Raw genomic sequence first — 18,840 nt, 5'->3', positions numbered from 1 at the left:
ATTATGTGTTTTTGAAAAAGTTATAAAGCTAGAGTATTTGATTCAATTACAAAAACCTTAATAGTCAATTGTGGTAATTTATTATTAATAAGCTAATGAATTTTTCTTAATTATAATAAATATATGTAAAAGGAAAAGGGAAATTGAAGAGTAGGTGCAAAGAGCGTGGTAGTTTGGCCAAGAGATGGAAAATATATTATAAAGTTAAACAATTCTATATTTACATACTTTTAATTATTTAATTAAATATATAAATAATATGTTATTATAAGCTTAATTATTATTTTTTTAAATTTAAAATCACCTAACCAATTATTTAACAAGATACTCATTTTTCTAAGGCCAAAGGACTATTCAGACTAGCAAAACATTTATCCATTAAATTATCGAATTTAGACTATTCAAACCTGAAACTGGATAAGATCTGTATGATTTCATGGACTGGCCTGGTCTTAGTGTTGGAAGATTCTATGATTTTTATAGAGCACTAGGTGCTTATGCTTATGTGTATCTGTTCGTTGATGATTTGCTGCTTCTGGTTGTTCATACCGAGTTGATAATGAGTATTGTCGTAGGAGATTGCAACTTCTAAGAAAGTCATGAAGAAGATTATGGAAGACAATACAGATTGTCAAGAGTACCCACCAACTTTACAATATTGGTTATAGAGAGATTGTCAAGTGTACCCACGAACCTTTGCAGTATTGGTTGGATGTAGAAAGTAGTGAAACTGAGATTAGAATCAATCTTTGGAAAAAAAAAAAGGACATAATTGTTAGGTGATATGCTCTCATTTCATAGAAACAAACTTGTTTCTCATTAATGTAGCTAAGTTCTTTGAAGATAATTTTAAGCTCCTCAAGGTCCATCTAAAGATGGCAATTCAATCCATCAAACCAAATCTTTAGTTTGCTCCTCTCTGAATGGAGAGAGGATTTGCCGATTGAAACATAGATGAGAATGAGGATAGAAATGACTAAAATCCCTAAAATCGGGGATAGAGATAGATATATCTTTGACCCATCCTCTCTCTGACTCATCTTTTCTCCGGTTTATCTCCTACCACGCATATCCTCTAAATCCTTAAATATTGAAAACCCATTAAAAGTTTTGAATTATCATAAATACACCCTAACACATAATATATATTCTAATAATTTTCTAGTAGGGATGGAAAGAAAAAGGAAAGAAATTTTCCTTGTAGGTAAGAGGATGGAGATTTCTCATCCTTTATGTATCAAGGAGGGGGATCGAGATTAGGGATTTGGCCTCTCCCCGTCCCGTGGCCATTGCTAGTTCCATTGTGTTAAGTTATTGGTCTACCTTCATGCTTAGTTTTGGAACTCCTTCATATCTACTGCCTTGAGAAAAAAGAGATGACTTCTAAATTTCTCTCTTGGTCTTGTTACTTTTAAACTTGAAATGTTTTGGATTTTTTGACTACTTAATTGTTATGAAATAACAAAAGGAAATAGTTAGGAAATTTAGGTGAAGCTAACATGAAATAAAAATGATTTCCATTTTCTGAAAACAAGTCCTTACCATCACCGAAGTGTAGGATATAGTTCAGGTTGATTTGCAGATACTGCAGTATGCAATGAATTGTTTCCTTCTTCGTCCTTCAAGTTCAGGATCTCTTCTTTGTTGAAGTATCGAAGCCATCCTAACAAGACTTTAAAGGCTTTGAACTCCGTGTTTTTAGGGGCGACATGGACAGCAGTTTCAAATTTAACAGTGAAATCTTCGATTAATAATTGTCGAAAATATATATTGGGCTTACAAGTGTGAAGATTGAAACTCATATTACATAAAACCAATTGGTTTATATAAGTGTTAAGGTCCAATCCACAACACTTATATACCACTCATTTTATTTAAGTTTATTAGATGTGAGACTTTTCTTTATTTGAGTCTTCAACACCCCCGTTTAAGTGCAAACGGTTAAGCACAAATCATCATCCACGGGGATGAGTCCAACGGAGGTGGCACTAGGACAGCAGCCGATGACACCATTGGAGGTGGCTAAGCAGAAAACGCAGGGAGAGTGCCCAGCACTGTAGCGCGCGCACGCTGGAGAGCTGGCAGAGTGGAGCAGTCTTGCGTGCAAACTAACCAACAGGTGAGCGGCAGTCTTTGCGGGCCTAGGCACTTGCAGAAAGGCTTTGGGCTTGGATGTAGAGCATCATCATGGGCTGCTGGGTTAGTTAGAATCAGTGTTTCACTAGGATTAGGACTTGGGAGGTTAACCTTGTATTATATAAACAGCATTGTTAAAAGAGGTTAAGCATGAGAGTGACTTAGGGTTTTGAGAGCACTCTTGCACCATTAGCGTCTAGGCGTCTCAAGTGTTAATAAAGAAGGGTTAGGTTTTCCCATACGTAGTGTGCATTCTTCTTATTGATTTATTATTTCCGCATTGGGTGTTTGTTTGATTGAGTGAGTAGGCCGACTAAGGTGGAGCTATTAGACCTGCCTTTCGGTTCAGTCGATTTTTGGTTGGGTCCGTTATCACTTTTATCCAGGAACACTTAGGTTATTAAACCCGCCGTTTGGCTCGCGCTCTGATACCATATCGGAAATATATATTGGGCTTATAAGTGTGAAGATTGAAACTCATATTACATAAAACCAATTGGCTTATGTTAAGGTCCAATCCATAATACTTATATACCACTCATTTTATTTAAGTTCATTAGATGTGAGACTCTTCTTTATTTGAGTCCTCAACAATAATGGACAAACATACAAGAAGTCTGTCAAATTGGATTCGTCGTCTAGTTGAGCTGCACAGTGCAAAGAAGTAACCATGCCCTTTGCTTTAACACGGACACGCTCACTGTCATGTTTTATCAACTACGTTACAAGTTCCTGGAACTTTCCTTCCATATCTGGATCTCGAGGACTAAGCCCTTCCTGCAGGTGCTTCCCCTCCAAAGCCAAATGGAGGGGGCTACGCCCAAGATGGTCTCGCTACCCAGCAAATGATGGCTTTAAGTTTAGTATTTCTTTGGCGAAATGGATCTTTCCTTGGCTTGCAGCTGTGTGTAAGGGAGTTGTCACAAATGGGATCTCATCAATATCCTCCAAAACATATGCATCATCCGCACGTATTGAAAATAATGCATCCATTTTGGTCTTGGCTTGGTTTCTCATTTTTCTGGTTATAGTTGCTTCTGCGGCATGTTGTCTTCCATTTTGGTTAGGCCAAGACCTTGGAAGGAAACTACCGCGTAAAGTGTAAATTAGGAACCTACATAGAAAAGTGAATTTACTTTTAGCTGCCACTTGTTTATATTTTGTTGTTAGAGTCAGCAATAATGTTTGTAATGTTATACCTGTTTTTAATACATTTAATGAAGTTGTTTCTCCCACCGTTACAAAATACACTTGTCCATGCCTTAACAAGACTTGTTACGCCTCGACACTAATGGTGCCTTTAGTTCATATATTATTTTATTATCAAAATAAAAAATATATTTTCATAAAAATATATACTAATAAAATTACTATATATTAATTATTATTGTATATAGGTATAAATTATTATTATTATATTTGATAAAAATTTATAAATATAAATAATTATTATGTATTATTAAACGTTTTAAAATAATACTATAATATTATTTTACTTAAATATTTTTCTTTATAATTATTAAAATATCTTTCATGTTATTTATTATATTAATTATAAATAAAAATATTTTTATCTTGAAAAGTTAATAAGAAATTATTAAACTGTAAAAAAAAAAATTATCTTGATAATATTTTAATACTTAAAATAAAAGTTATAATTAAATCACTTCTTATATTATCTGTCACATGTGTTAATAAAAAATTATCAAAATCTTTTATTATTGGATTAACTAAATAAAATAAGGGGGGTAATAATCTTTTGATACCTCAAACAAATACCCGTGAAAGGAAATTAATCAGTTATGTTAAAAAATGGGGTTAATAGTAAAATATCAAATATATCCATAATTCTAACTATAGCATGACATAATTCACTTCAGTATGTATCATATAAAAAAAAAAAAATCCTTCACCAATGAGAAAAATTGCAGTCTTCCGAGGATGTAAAATATCAAATAAGTACATTATTTGATTTAACATTCTTCATGAGTCTACCATTAGATGTACAATATCACATGAGTTCTATTTGATGTAAAATATTACATGAATCCCCTTAGATGTGAAATGTTCCATGAGACATCCTTTAGTTGTAATTTGCAAAACATCATATAAATCTTCATTCAGATGTAAAGTATGATGTAGTACTTCAATTGAACTGCATGTATCTGTAGATGGGACTCTAATTATGGTTGGTTTAGTTAGAAAATATTTTATTATCAAAATTTAAAAGATTATTATAAAAATAAATTATTTTAAATATTAATAAAGATAAATTAATAATATATTTATATAATAAACATTTATAAATAATTTTTGCATTTTATTGATAGTACTAAAAGAGATATTAATATATTATTATCTAACATATTAAATATATATAATATAAGTAATAAAAGGTATAAAAATTTATTATACCAAATACGGGAACAAGGGTTTACCCAAAGTGTCAAGCCATGTCAATTCATGGCTCAGTCGGGAATGTTGATGATCGGGCTACAAAAGGAGGGAAAACAAAGACAAACCGGAGCCACATTCAATGCAACAATCTTAATTATAGAAAATGTTTAATAAAAAAAACTTAAAAAATATGTTGATTACAAGATAAATAAAGACATGACTAACAACTCTTGACATCAGGTTATAAGCTGGTAAAAAAGAAACAACTAACTTCCTAAAAGCTTGATCTTTTCTCTGCACACTCATTCTTCATTTGCAACTTAACAACATTATCTAAAGTCCACCTCAGCTCATGTTCAAGCCCCCGTTGACCGCTTCACTGTGCTGCCAACAAGTTGAAATCCGTATTCAATTAAAAAAAATTTTAATTTTGAATTTGACATGGTCCAGCTCAAACCTGATTTGTTTATGATAAAAGTCCAATATTTAGGCTCAAACTCAATTTATTTGATCTAAACAATTATTTTAAAATCGGATCAAACTAATCGATTTAATCGGCTCTAAGTCTGATTTAGTTAATATAAAAATAAGGGTTTTTAATTGATTCGGTGAAACCCAATCAAAATTTGGGTTTGACCGATTGAACCAGTCAAAAATTAGATTTGACCAAATTTGATCAGGTTTGACTAAAATTTTGAATTTTTTCTAAATATTAATTATTTTTGAATAATTTGATTATTTTTTATTAGATTGAATGAATTTATAAAAGTTTGTAAGGAAAAATAAAATAAAAAGGAAAAAAAAAATCTCATATCTATTGAAATGTCTTCTATAAGCAATAATTTACAAAATTGTGTTTTTTTTTTTGTATCATAAGATTGAAACTTTTTTTATTTTAATTGTTTAATTGAAATCAAATGAATAATTATTACTCTTTAAAAATGATATGTTCTAATATTTATAAGTGTGAGTATTTGATTGATTTTATTTTTTACACATTTTTTAAGCAAAATCTATTTATTATAATTTGATAATAAACTGAACTGGTTGAACCATGAACCAGTGAGACAACCGGTTCGATCACCAGTTTGATTTTAAAAACAGTAGATCTAAACTCAAATTCGAACTTGAACAACTTAGATTGAATCGAACTCGTATAACCTAACATGAAGAAAAGGTTCTACATGATTCATGGAAAGCTTGGTGAATGGTAATAATAAAAGTTCAATGTGGAATATTATTCATCATGTTGCAAATTTGGTTGTGGGAAGGGAAAAAAAAACCTGAACGTAATTGAATATAATATGTGTTTTGAGGAAGAGTGATGTTAGAGTGTACTTATAATGAGTACCAATAATGTTGGTTCTTGGTAGTGGTTCCAGTAAGTTGTTTCTTAATGAAATGGTTGCACAAAGGTCCATTTCTGTGATTGCTCCTGGTTCCCCGGATGCTGCTTTGTGTTTCAGGTGTGTGCCGTTTGATGCTTCAAACTGATGGCTGGGCTTTACTTGCTGTCTTTGGCTTCCTGCCATGGCTGGATAGGCTGGGTTCATGGTTAGTTTAATTTCAGATTGTTGTCTCTAGTACGATTTCTGTTATTTAAGTGGTTTGTTTTTGGTTTGTAATTGTGTGTTTTAGCCAATAGGCTCGCGTTGACTTGTACTTTGAGTGATTTTTGGCTGTCTTGTGGGATGAACTTGGGTTGTATTTGCGGCCCGTTTTCTGATTTTTTTTAATGTATACATTTACTTACAAAAAACAAAAAAAAGGGCTGGCTAAATGGTGTGTGCAAATAGAAAAAGAAAGGTTGCTATAGGATTCTGGATTCTCACTGCAGCGATTTATCAATGACTCCAAAGTAGCCCGAAGGGACGGTTGAGTGGCATAGGGGCGTGACATTAAGGGGTAACATTACCCCACTCAAATAGAGCTCCAAAGGGGTGGTCTAAAGGCTACTTGAATGTAAAAAATGTAAAATTTTTAAGAGAAAGAGTTTGGATTTAAAATCTGTTGATGTTATATCAAGATCAAACTCTTAAATTACATGATACAATAGTTGTAAGGTGAGTCTTAGATCTAAAATTTTATTTTCAACAAAAAAAAAAAAAGATTCAATTTGAATAAAGCTACTCAGTAAAAAATAAAATAAATTTCTCTATCTTGTGACTTTTAATCTTGAAATATTTTGGATTATTTCACTATTTAATTGTTTAATAAAATTATATATAACTATTTTAAGTTTATAATTGAATATACATTTGATATGTATAATATGTGATTAAATAATTTTAAATCAATAATAAAATCATATATAATTATATAATACCATATATAAATATATATATCTATTTGTATTAAATATACATATATTTCAAGAATGAGGAAAAGAAGTTGGTGGGAAATTTAGATGAAGCTAACACGAAATAAAAAAGAGTTGCGTACTTTGAAAAGTCATTACCAATTCCCAAGTTGCAGTGAAAACACTGTACCTTCATGAGGGGAATGATACTGAAGACTGATTCGTTCACAAGCATCTCTCATTTAGGGTTTTAATCTTCTTGACGGTATGAGCACAGTCCCCCGAAATTCTTGCAAGATGGACCATATAATAGCGACGTGTCTTTCATGGCCCTGATATTTGGGAAAATGAAAGTACTCCAGAATCTGTCTAAAGCATTGGCCAACTTTCTAGGTTTTGATGCATCTTCGTTGCTTCTTATCCAAATCAAAGATAGGAATATGTGGAGCTCATTTCTCCTGTGTCCTGTGCACAAGGCAAACAGTGACTCAGAATTTTCATTCTTACAACTCAACTACCACTACTATAATTGACAGAGAATTTGCAAAAGGTTTCTTTAAACAGCTAGACAGACATGGATGAGAGGTTGCAGAATGTTGCCATGGAAGGAAATGTGGATGCATTATATTCAATACTTGTAGAGGATCCTTATGTTTCAGAGAGTATTGATAAACATTAACCTTATCTATGAAATTTAAATATGTACACTATCAAAATTTACTTTGATGTTAAAAAAAGTTGATATATCCAATAATAAATTATACAAAATTATTTTAAATAGTTAAATATTCTAATCACGGATCAAATTAGGGATGAAAAAAATATTTGAAAGTCTAATTTTGGATAGAAAAATGTGATTCACTCTAAAAAAATGAAAGATTTCCTGATTATAAAACTAGGACTTTAAACGTGTCTCTCCTGGATAAGAATCCTGATTATAATAAAATATTTAGTATTTAAAACAATAAAAATAATGATATTAATAATCTACATCAAATTAGCTTGACTCTATCTAACAAAATGTTAATTTCATAATCTAAATTAATTAATTTGACCCATGTGAACCTAAGCATTAAAGTCTACTTAGTGCCCGCAGGTACTTCATATTAAAATCTATACATTCAAATTGTTCAACATCCCTTTTATTATTAATTTTTGGCGAAATGGGTATTTCCCAACCAATGTCCTGTGAGCGTACAAATTCTCCTTAATTAAATTTTAGAAAGTTAAATTTTCATTTGTCATTCACTTATGGTAGTACAAACTTATCATTCCAATTTATGAACAGGGCATGTACACTTATATTAGATTCTTTTTTTTTTTTTTCCACTTGAATTAGAGTTTGGTTCATCTTATTGAACATAACATAATGGAGGTGGACACATTGGTTCATTTTTGTTTTGGTTACTATCAAAATGTCTGTCAACCAGATCTGTGAACTAGGTTTAACGTATTCAAGCGCAGGTCTGAAAAAAAATTTGAGCTCAAGCTTTGGGCCTTAAATTTTTTGTTCAAACCCATTTTATTAAATTTTTTCAGGTTCTGAGCCTTTCAGGCTATTAAACCTACATCTGCAGAACCAAAAAAAAAAAAAAAAAACACTTTTCCATCTTCTATAGATTTGAAAATCTGACAAATATACCCATACCCACCATCATTAAAGAATGAAATGTGATAGGGTGGAGTGACGACCGGGAGTAGAAGTTTTGAACGCTAGGTCATTAAGTCATGGTGATGGGGCATCCATGCCAATAATTCCAGAGAAAAAAACATAAAAGTTGTATCTGGATTCTTGAGCCGACATGGGAGTAGGTAATGACTCATTTTCAAGAGTGCAACTCATTTTTATTTCATGATAGCTTCACCCTAAATTTCCTAACAACTTCCTTTTGTCATTTTCATAACAATTAAACAGTCAAACAATCCAAAATATTTTAAGTTTAAAGTAACAGGACTGGGGAAGAAATTTAGGAGTTCCATAAATAAGTATGAAGGTACAGAAACAGAAACACAAAAATGTGAAAATGTCGAAACTGAAATGTTTAACGTAGTTTCTCAGAAACACAAAAGATGAAAACAAGGGAAAGAGTATAAATATAAAAAATATAGAGGGTTTCTCATATAAATGCCAACTTTTATATAAAATATACAACAAACTATATTTCTTTAAAAAAAATTGTGACAACTTTTTAATAACAATAAAGTGTGCATTCAGTTAACTTGATTTATGAACTGACAATCAAATACAGTATATATCAAATCAAACAAAGCTAATTTTTGAATGTTCATTAATAGTTTTGGTTTTATACCAGGGCATTTTGGTCATTGTACATAAATTGGGTATATTGGTTTTGCGTTAATGTATTTGGGAAATTATGTTTAATTAGATCATAATTTGGGTATTTAATTAAATTTCCTTTAAATTTATTTTTCTGTTAAAATAAATTAGATAATATATCTAATGATAAATTATATAAAATTATTTTTAATCAATTAAATAATTTGATCACCGATCAAATGGTCTAATCGACCTCTGGACCGGATCCACATATAGTCCAGCTCTGCAGGCAATGTAAGAAACATCTCCGCTAACTATATGTATATTCAGAGCAGGTGTAGCATCATAAACAATGCTAACTCTATCAACATAACATAAAAAATAGCAGCAACAGCTGAGTTCACATCTTAGGTTGTTTAAAGCTTCCCAAACGCAGGTTTCTCCGGCGGCCATGCCAAGTGACTTTCCAACGTTGGTGATTTAAAAAACGAAAAAGGAATATAATATGCTGCAAGAAAACTTACAACCAAAAAAATTAATAAACAAAGGCCCCACAAAGTAACTTTCGGTGTAGTAAAAAGGATAGATAAAAGAAATATAATATGAAATATAAAATGTTTCGGTGGTGTATGATTTATGGCAATAAAAAAAATATTAAGAGTTTATTTTGCTTATTATACATAAGTATCATTATAATATAAAATTCTCGAAATTTTTTATTTATTGAGAAATCAGAATAAAAGATAAGTTACTATATTAATTTTTATATGGCCTAACCAAGTGCGCCTGATCATTTTGTTAGATAAAGTGAAGGCAATTGGATTTGGATGTAGATTATTATTTTATATACAGTTTCATGAGTCTGCCATTAGATGTAAAATATCACAGTATACTGTTCCATGAAATGTTCCATGAGACATCCTTTAGTTGTAATTTGTAAAACATCATATAAGTCTTCATTCAAACGTAAATTATGACGTAGTACTGCAATTGAACTGCATGTATACTGTAGATAGGACTCCAATTAGGGTCCACTTAATTAAAAAATATTTTATTATCAAACTTAAAAGATTATTATAAAAATAAATTATCTTAAATATTAATAAAAATAAATTAATAATATGTTTAGGCAATGGATATTTATAAAAAAAAATTTGTATTTAATTGATAGTATTAAAAGAGATATTAGTACATTATTATTTAACGAATTGAATATAAGTAATATAAGTAATGAAAAATATAAAAATTTATTTTACCAAATGCACACTTCCGAAGTTTTTGTGAACAAGGGAAAAATTTTTTACGGTTTATCCAAAGTGTCAAGCCATGTCAATTTGTGGCTCAGTGTGGAATGTTGATGATCGGGCTACACAAGGAGGGAAAATAAAGACAAATCGGAGCCACTTCCCATTTGTTGCAACCTTTCGATCGTTTGAAATACTTTTTTTTGGTTATATTGTACAGAAACAAAACAAAAATACAGTAAAAGAATTTTAACAATAATGCAAGGATTTTTAGACTAAAGATAATGATATAATCTTGATTCAATGCAATATTCTTAATTAAAGAAAATGTTTAAATTAAAAAAAAAACCTAAAAGATATGTTGATTACAAGATAAATAAAGACATGACTAACAACTCTTGACATCAGATTATAAGCTGTTAAAAAAGAAACAACTAACTTCCTAAAAGCTTTACCTTTTCTCTGCAGATTCATTCTTCATTTGCAACATAACAACATTATCTACAGTCCACCTCGGCTCATGTTCTGGTCCTGTTGACAGCTTCACACATCAGCAGTCTATGTCTGTCTAATGCAGCGGCTTCTGAGGCATTTTGATGCAGATGTTGCAATGAATCAAGATTATATTATTATTTTTCAGACTCAAAATCCTTGTCTTTATTATTAAAATGCTTTTCGTATATTTTTGCTTCTTTTTTTTTTTTCTGCGCAAAAGAACAATAGTTTTGGTCGAAAGCTGATGACGTGGAAACCAAATGAGGTGTAGCACGACAGTTCTGATGGGATAAGCCATCGTTTGAGAGAGCCGGATAGGCATCAGAGTCACCAACTCAACGGGGTTCGTAGAAGGCACTTGGTGAATACTTATTGTGTTGTAAGGATGCAACCCGCTTCAATAAATATAGCATTGCTCTTGATTGTTATGAAAATGACGAAAGAAGTTGGTAGGAAATTTAGGTGAAGCTACCACGAAATAAAATGACCCCACCACCGTAGCTTCATGACCTCGCATTTATAACTTCCGCTCTCTATCGCCACTCCACCCTATCAGACCTCATACTTTATCAAATCAACTAAATTCCAATTTAATCCTCTTAAGAGATAATACACAAAAGGGATAATTGTTCCATGTGAGAAACAATCCGTTTGAATGAAATGGTCCAACAATTTGTTTGAAAGAAACCAACTTTTTAAAATCTGTTAAAGAAACAATATGTGATTAAATTTTATTTTATTTTTTATTTAAAATTATTATTAAAAAATTTATATATTATTTATGTATTCATTTTATATGTTTAAAATATATATACATAATTTTATTATTAGAAAAAATAAATTGATAATAAGATGACAACATAAAAGTGACAATATGACTAGGGAGCATCGAAATTCATGGAAGATTGATCAAATAATAGCGACGACAGTCTTCTATGGTTCTGATATTTGGGAAAATAAGATGGAATCCTCTAGAAGCTGTTCAAAACATTGACCAAGACTCTCAGTTTTGATGTTTCTTCGTTCCTTCTTATCCAAAGAGAGGAATCTGTGGTGCTCATTTCTCCTGTCCTGTGCACAAGGCAAACAGTGACTCCTAATTTTCATCTTATAACTCAAACTACCATTGTTACTCCTGTAGTTGAAAGAAAATTTGCAAAAAGATTTCTTTAAACACCCACACAGACATGGATGAGAGATTGCAGAATGCTGCCATGGAAGGAGATGTGGAAGCATTATTTTCAATACTTGAAGAGGATCCCAACGTTTTAGAGCGTATTGATCAAGTATCATTTGTGACTACTCCCTTGCATACAGCTGCAAGGGAGGGAAAGATCCATTTCGCCAAGGAGATACTAAACTTAAAGCCTTCATTTGCTAGGAAGCGAGATCATATTGGGCGTAGCCCCCTCCACTTGGCTTTGGAGGGAAAACACCAGAAGAAGGAGCTTAGTCCCCGTGATTTGGATTTGGAGGAGAAGTACCAGGAACTCGTAACATGGTTGATAAAACATGACAGTGAGGTTGTCCGTGTTAAAGCAAAGGGGATGGTTACTCCTCTGCACTATGCAGCTCAACTAGACGATGAATCCAGTGTGGCTGACTTTTTGTATGTTTGTCCATTATCAATCGAAGACTTGACTGTTAAATCTGAAACTGTTGTACATGTGGCTGTAAAAAACGGGAGGTTGAAAGCCTTTAAAGTCTTGTTAGGATGGCTTCGACGCTTCGACAAAGAGGAGATGCTGGAGTGGAAGGACGAGGAAGGAAACAATCCATTGCATACAGCAGTGTCTGCAGATCAACCTGAGGTAAGCATCCGATTTGCCTTGTCATTTTCTTTATATAAGCTTCTAATATTTCATTTTCTCCTCAATTATGAAGATGGTGAAGCTGTTGATTGGATATCTGAAAGTGAATATAAAGAACAGTAAAGGTTTGACAGCTTTGGACATCTTCTACCTTCGCCAATATCAAGGTTTGGTAGATGCAGCTGTTGGTAACATTCTACTTGCTGCTAAAGCTAAAACTGCATCTCAACTCATTCTTCCGTCTTTAAGAGATTCGAAAAAAACTTTACTAGCCGAGTACTTTTATGGTGGCTTAACGTGTCCAGGCAAAATTCTGAAAAGATTCTCGCTGGGTTACCGAAGAGTTGATCAAGTTCCTCTTGAAGTCCGGAACGTACTACTTGTGGTGGCTATATTGATAGCCACAGCCACCTATCAAGCAGCATTAAGCCCCCCGGAGGATATTGGCAAGATGACGGCAATCTGCAGCCTGCAGCCAACAACACTGGTATCAGTAACACCACCAGCACCATCTTTAATACAGAACAACATGCTGCAGGGGAGATGATTCGGCAGTCTTTCGGACAATTTCAATTTTTGATATATAATTCTTTGGCCTTTTTTACGTCTGTGTGCTTTATTTCCACTCTTGTAGCTGGCCTCCCATTTTACATAATCAGTATCTTAATGACATCTCTGATGGAAGTTTCTTATTTTTTTTCTATTCTTGAAAATATACGCCACAGCGGAAGTTTCTTTCGACGCTTCTTTATCCTTTTTATGTTTGTATGTTTTCTTGCAACATATTTTATCCCATTGCTCTTCGCTGGCCAACATTTGGAGCTCACACGGCATGGCCGCCGGAAGAACCTACGTATGGGAAGCTTTGAACAACCGAAGATGGGAAATCAGCTGTAAATAGTAATAGTGAATTTATATATTGCTTCTGCAACTTGTTTATGTTTTGTAATTGCTTGTAATGTTACAACAACTCTCTGGATATATTTAATGGACTCGTCTCTTTCACCATTCAAATGGGATCTCAACTCCCAACTATGCGCATAAATATTTCAAGTTTTTAGATATTTGACATGTTATAGTAATAAATTTTAAGACAAGGAAGTTCAAATGTTTATTACCTATGTATATATGATCGTCTTTTGACGATTCCTTAGTGTATGTGATTAAAGGTATTATGGTCTTTAAGACAACCTTAATTACGGTTTTTAATTACCGGAAGATTTAAGTGTTCTCATGTTTTATTTAGCTAGTTAAATAAAGGTAGATTTAAGTGTGTGTGATTCGGAGGGCATCTTTGGAAGGGTAGTTGCTAAGTAATATTAAAGTTATGTTTTTAAAATCGGATCGATAATCAAATCTATGATTTCAAATTTTAAATACGATAATTCCTACCGTGACAGTAACAGTACCTCCTCGCCGATTATCGAAAACATTACAACGTTAATAGAAAAATTAATATTTAAATATATATAATTTAATTGTTATTAAAATAATAACTCAAATATTATTCACATGACTAATCTACCATACCAATATCTAATAACTCAACCTTAAAATATCACGGCTGTATATAACTAACAGTAAATCCAATCCAAAATGTTAACTTTAATATAAATCAATTTAAACTTGAATATTTAGATAACTTTAAATAACAGTTGAATGAGGTCAATAAACTAAAGTTTAAACTTGATTAGAAAAAATTAATTTAATTTTAAATTTAATATAAATCAATTTAAACTTGAATATTTAGATTAATTTAAAGTTAACTCATATTATAAAAATGTAATCAATTTTAATAATAGTGGATATTTAGATTTTTTAAATTTCGTATGTGAGAGTTTTGAATTTTACCAAACTTTGGGTGGGAATTAGTGTTTTGGCCAAAAAGAAACAATTAACTTCCAAAACCTTGATCGTCAAACACATGCTTGGCACTAAGGACGAAAATGAAAAACATTTGAAAGTTAATGGTTTAAAGAAATTTTGTCACACGTTAGTTCGCTGAGTTTTAAATGCCCACTGCCGACATTGACCAATTTGTAAATTGAAAGAAAGCGAGTGGTGAATACGCTGGCTAAGTGGCCCATGCAGATAGAAAAAGAAAGGTCGCTGTAAGAATCAGAAGCTCACTGCAGCAAGCAAGCAATGACTGGAAACGAATCTACAAAATACTATTTTCATTTTTGGGCTCAATGTAACATTAACCACTCATATATACTGCCCAGACAAAAAAGAGATGACTTACCCTAATGGGTTGATTGAATGTCAAAAGTATGGGATTTCCTAAAGGGGAGGGTTTGGATTAAAACTTATGATATTAGATCAACATTAGACTTTTAAATTATTCGGTATAATAGTTTTAAGGCCAGTTAATAAATAAAAAATTTTACTTTCAACAAAAAAAATTTAATTTGGATAAAATTTCTTATTAAAAAAAGATAGACTTATAAAATTCTCCCCCGGTCTTGTCACTTTCAAACTTGAAATGTTTTTTATTATTTCAATATTTAATTATTCAGTAAAATCATATATATCTATTTTAAATACACAAATAAATATATATATGTTATCATATGATTAGGTGATTTTGAATTAAAAATAAAAAAACACATAATTACATGATGACACACAAATATGTCTCTATTTGTGTACTCAATACAAAACTAAAAAATGAAATAGTTTTGAAATTCAAGTGAAACTACCATGAAATAAAAATGAGTTGCCCTATTTTAAAACGAGTCATTATCAACTCCCATATCACACTGAAAACACAAGAATCAAGGTACAAGTTTTATGTTTTTACCCACCAAAAAAACATAATCACATCAAGTCATTGCTAGAAGATAGCTTGAGCATCCAAGAGAAGGTAAAGCCAACGTTGGCTTAGTCTCAAGCCAAAGAGGACATCAGAGATGGAGGGAGAGGATGCCAAATTTTTGAGTAATCTAAAGTTGAAGAGGTGGGGTTAAACTAAACTTTTCAAAAGTCTAAGGACAACTGCAAATGAGAAAAAGATAGAAACCTTAGATGGTGGGAGAAAAAGTAACTTTTTAAAAATTAAGTTAGAGAAAAATTATTAGTTTTCAAAACTAAAGTGAAAAGAGAAGGTCATTTTTTATTTTTTAAATAGAATGATTAAATAATATTTTTACTTTTTATATTAACAATAAAATTTAATAAAAATTAGATGACAGATAGATATTTAGGGTTTTAAAATTTAAAGTAATGGGAGTTTGGAAATAAACTAAACATTGGGTGGGAATAAGTCTTTTGGCGTTTAAATTTCTCTCTCTCTCTATCTTGTCACTTTCATACTTGAAATATTTTGCATTGTTTCACTATTTTTTAATTGTTAGGAAATTCAGGTGAAGCTGCCCTGAAAATGAGTTGCTCTTTTTGAAAACGAGTCATTCCCAACTCCCCCATCTCAGTGAAAACACAAGAATTACGATACAAGTTCTATGTTTTTTCTATGAAATTACTGGCATGGAAGCCCCACCACCGTACCTTCATGACCTCTCGTTCACAACTTCAACTCTCGGTCACCACTCCACCTTGTCACACCTCATTATTTACTGAATCAACTCAAATCGAATCTAGTCCTTTAGAGAAAGATGATACACATAAGCTTAGGTGTTACGCGTGAGCTTAGGCAAAATTGCTCGCAAATCTGAGAGGAATGATGTTAAAGACTGATTCGTTCACAAGCATCTCTTATCTAGGGTTTTATTCATATTGACAGTATGAGTAGAGAGCATCGAAATTCATGGAAGATTGATCATATAATAGCGACGATAGTCTTCTATGGCTCTGATATTTGAGAAAATGAGAAGGAATACTCTAGAAGCTGTTCAAAACATTGACCAAAACTCTCTGTTTCGATGTTTCTTCGTTGCTTCTTATCCAAAGAGAGGAATCTGTGGTGCTCATTTCTCCTGTCCTGTGCACAAGGCAAACAGTGACTCCTAATTTTCATTCTTATAACTCAAACTACCATTGTTACTCCTGTAATTGAAAGAAAATTTGCAAAAGATTTCTCTAAACACCCACACAGACATGGATGAGAGGTTGCAGAATGTTGCCATGGAAGGAAATGTGGATGCATTATATTCAGCACTTGCAGAGGATCCTTATGTTTTAGAGCGTATTGATCAAGTACCATTTGTGACTACTCCCTTGCACACAGCTGCGAGGGAGGGAAAGATCCATTTCGCCAAGGAGATACTAAACTTAAAGCCTTCATTTGCTTGGAAGCGAGACCACCTTGGGCGCAGTCCCCTCCACTTGGCTTTGGAGGGAAAGCACCTGCAGGAAGGGCTTAGTCTCCGTGATTTAAATTTGGAGGAGAAGTACCAGGAACTTGTAACATGGTTGATAAAACATGACAGTGAGGTTGTCCGTGTTAAAGCAAAGGGGATGGTTACTCCTCTGCACTATGCAGCTCAACTAAACGATGAAACCAGTTTGGCTGACTTTTTGTATGTTTGTCCATTATCAATCGAAGAGTTGACTGTTAAATCTGAAACTGTTATACATGTCGCTGTAAAAAACGGGAGTTTGAAAGCCTTTAAAGTGTTGTTAGGATGGCTTCGACGCTTCAACAAAGAGGAGATCCTGAAGTGGAAGGACGAGGAAGGAAACAATGCATTGCATACTGCAGTATCTACAAATCAACCTCAGGTAAGCATACGATATGCTTTTCACAGATAGCTCCTTTTGCCTTGTTATTTTCTTTACATAAGCTTCTAATATTTCCTTATCTCCTCAATTACGAAGATGGTGAAGCTGTTGATTGGATATATGAAAGTGAATATAAAGAACAGTAAAGGTTTGACAGCTTTGGATATGTTCTATGATCGCCAAGGTTCGCTAGATGCAGCTGTTGGGGACATTCTACTTGCTGCTAAAGCTAAAAAAGCATCTGAACTAATCTATCGTGGGCCTACAATACTTAAAAAAATATTTATTCATCTATTAGGTTCAGAAAAAACTTCACTAGTAGAGCACTTTTCTGGTGGCTTATCGTTTTCAGGAAGAATTCTGAAAAGATTCTCGCTAGGTTACCGAAGAGTTGATGAAGTTCCCCTTGAAGTCCGAAATGTACTACTTGTGGTTGCTATATTGATAGCCACAGCCACCTATCAAGCAGCACTAAGTCCCCCGGGAGGTTATTGGCAAGATGACAGCAATCTGCAGCCTGCAGCCAACAACACTGGTATCAGTAACTCCACCTGGATCCAAGAACATTCTGAACAACATGCTGCAGGGGAGATGATTCTGGGGTCTCAAGAACAATTATTATTTTTTACATTTAATTCTTTGGCTTTTTTTACGTCTGTGTGCTTTATTTCCACTCTCGTAACTGGCCTCCCATTTTACAGAATCATTATCACAATGACATCCTGGATGGTATTTTCGTATTATTTTTCTATTCGTGAAACTTTTAACGACACCGAATGTGGCTTTTTAGGCTTTTTGTTTATCTTTTTCCTGCCTGCAAGTTTTCTTGCAATAAATTATATCCCATTTTTCTTAGATCACCAACATTCGAAGCTCACACTGCATGGCCGCCGGAAGAACCTTCGTTGGGGAAGCTTTGAACAACCTAAGATGTGAACTCAGCTGTGATTAGTGTTGACTGAGCTGTATTTTCTATATAGGAAATAATAGTGCAGCATGAGTTATATTTTTTGTATAGGAATAACTAGTTGTATTTTGTTTCATTGTGTAAGAATATTTAGCTGCCATATAATTAGCCTAATTACTAGCTTAAGATAAAGATTTTTTCTTGATTTAGTTAACCTCTTTTTTGTGTGTGTGTGTATATATATGGTGTAATCCTTGTGTAAAGAATAAATGAATGAAAATTGCTCCAAAAACTTCTTATGTGCCTTCAATTTGTAATAGTGAATTCATATATTTTTGCTGCCAATTGTTTATGTTTTGTTGTTAGAGTCAGCATTGTTTGTAATTTTTTTTTTTGGTGAATAAATGTATATATAAACAAAAAGGCAAAGAGGCCCCAATGAAATGACTCGAGAACAGCCCAAGCACATCCAAACCACCAGGAGGATAGCAAAAAAACTCTAGGATAGAACTGAAAACAAAACATAATCCAACAACTACTCCTCTCTGAATATATTTAAGGGAATTGTTTCTTTCACCATTCAAATGGGAGTT

At 32.6% G+C, this 18,840-nt stretch overlaps 2 protein-coding genes across 2 annotated transcripts; both read left to right on the top strand.

Annotated features, from left to right (window-relative positions):
- The first annotated feature begins 11,829 nt into the window (after positions 1 to 11,829).
- On the top strand, positions 11,830 to 13,674 carry LOC123204178 (ankyrin repeat-containing protein BDA1-like). Its single transcript, XM_044620760.1, has 2 exons — positions 11,830 to 12,660; positions 12,734 to 13,674. Exons 1-2 carry the CDS (start codon positions 12,037 to 12,039, stop codon positions 13,205 to 13,207), a joined length of 1,098 nt encoding a protein of 365 aa, XP_044476695.1. The 5' UTR covers positions 11,830 to 12,036; the 3' UTR covers positions 13,208 to 13,674.
- A 2,604-nt stretch (positions 13,675 to 16,278) lies between these two features.
- On the top strand, positions 16,279 to 18,557 carry LOC123204861 (ankyrin repeat-containing protein BDA1-like). The gene is made up of 2 exons (XM_044621666.1): positions 16,279 to 17,340; positions 17,437 to 18,557. Exons 1-2 carry the CDS (start codon positions 16,717 to 16,719, stop codon positions 18,274 to 18,276), a joined length of 1,464 nt encoding a protein of 487 aa, XP_044477601.1. The 5' UTR covers positions 16,279 to 16,716; the 3' UTR covers positions 18,277 to 18,557.
- Positions 18,558 to 18,840: the final 283 nt, after the last annotated feature.

This window comes from Mangifera indica, chromosome 20 (assembly GCF_011075055.1).
Source record: "Mangifera indica cultivar Alphonso chromosome 20, CATAS_Mindica_2.1, whole genome shotgun sequence".
Lineage (NCBI taxonomy): Eukaryota > Viridiplantae > Streptophyta > Magnoliopsida > Sapindales > Anacardiaceae > Mangifera > Mangifera indica.
The sequence above is the reverse complement of the archived record's forward strand: the minus strand, read 5'-3'. Positions and strand labels throughout refer to the sequence as shown.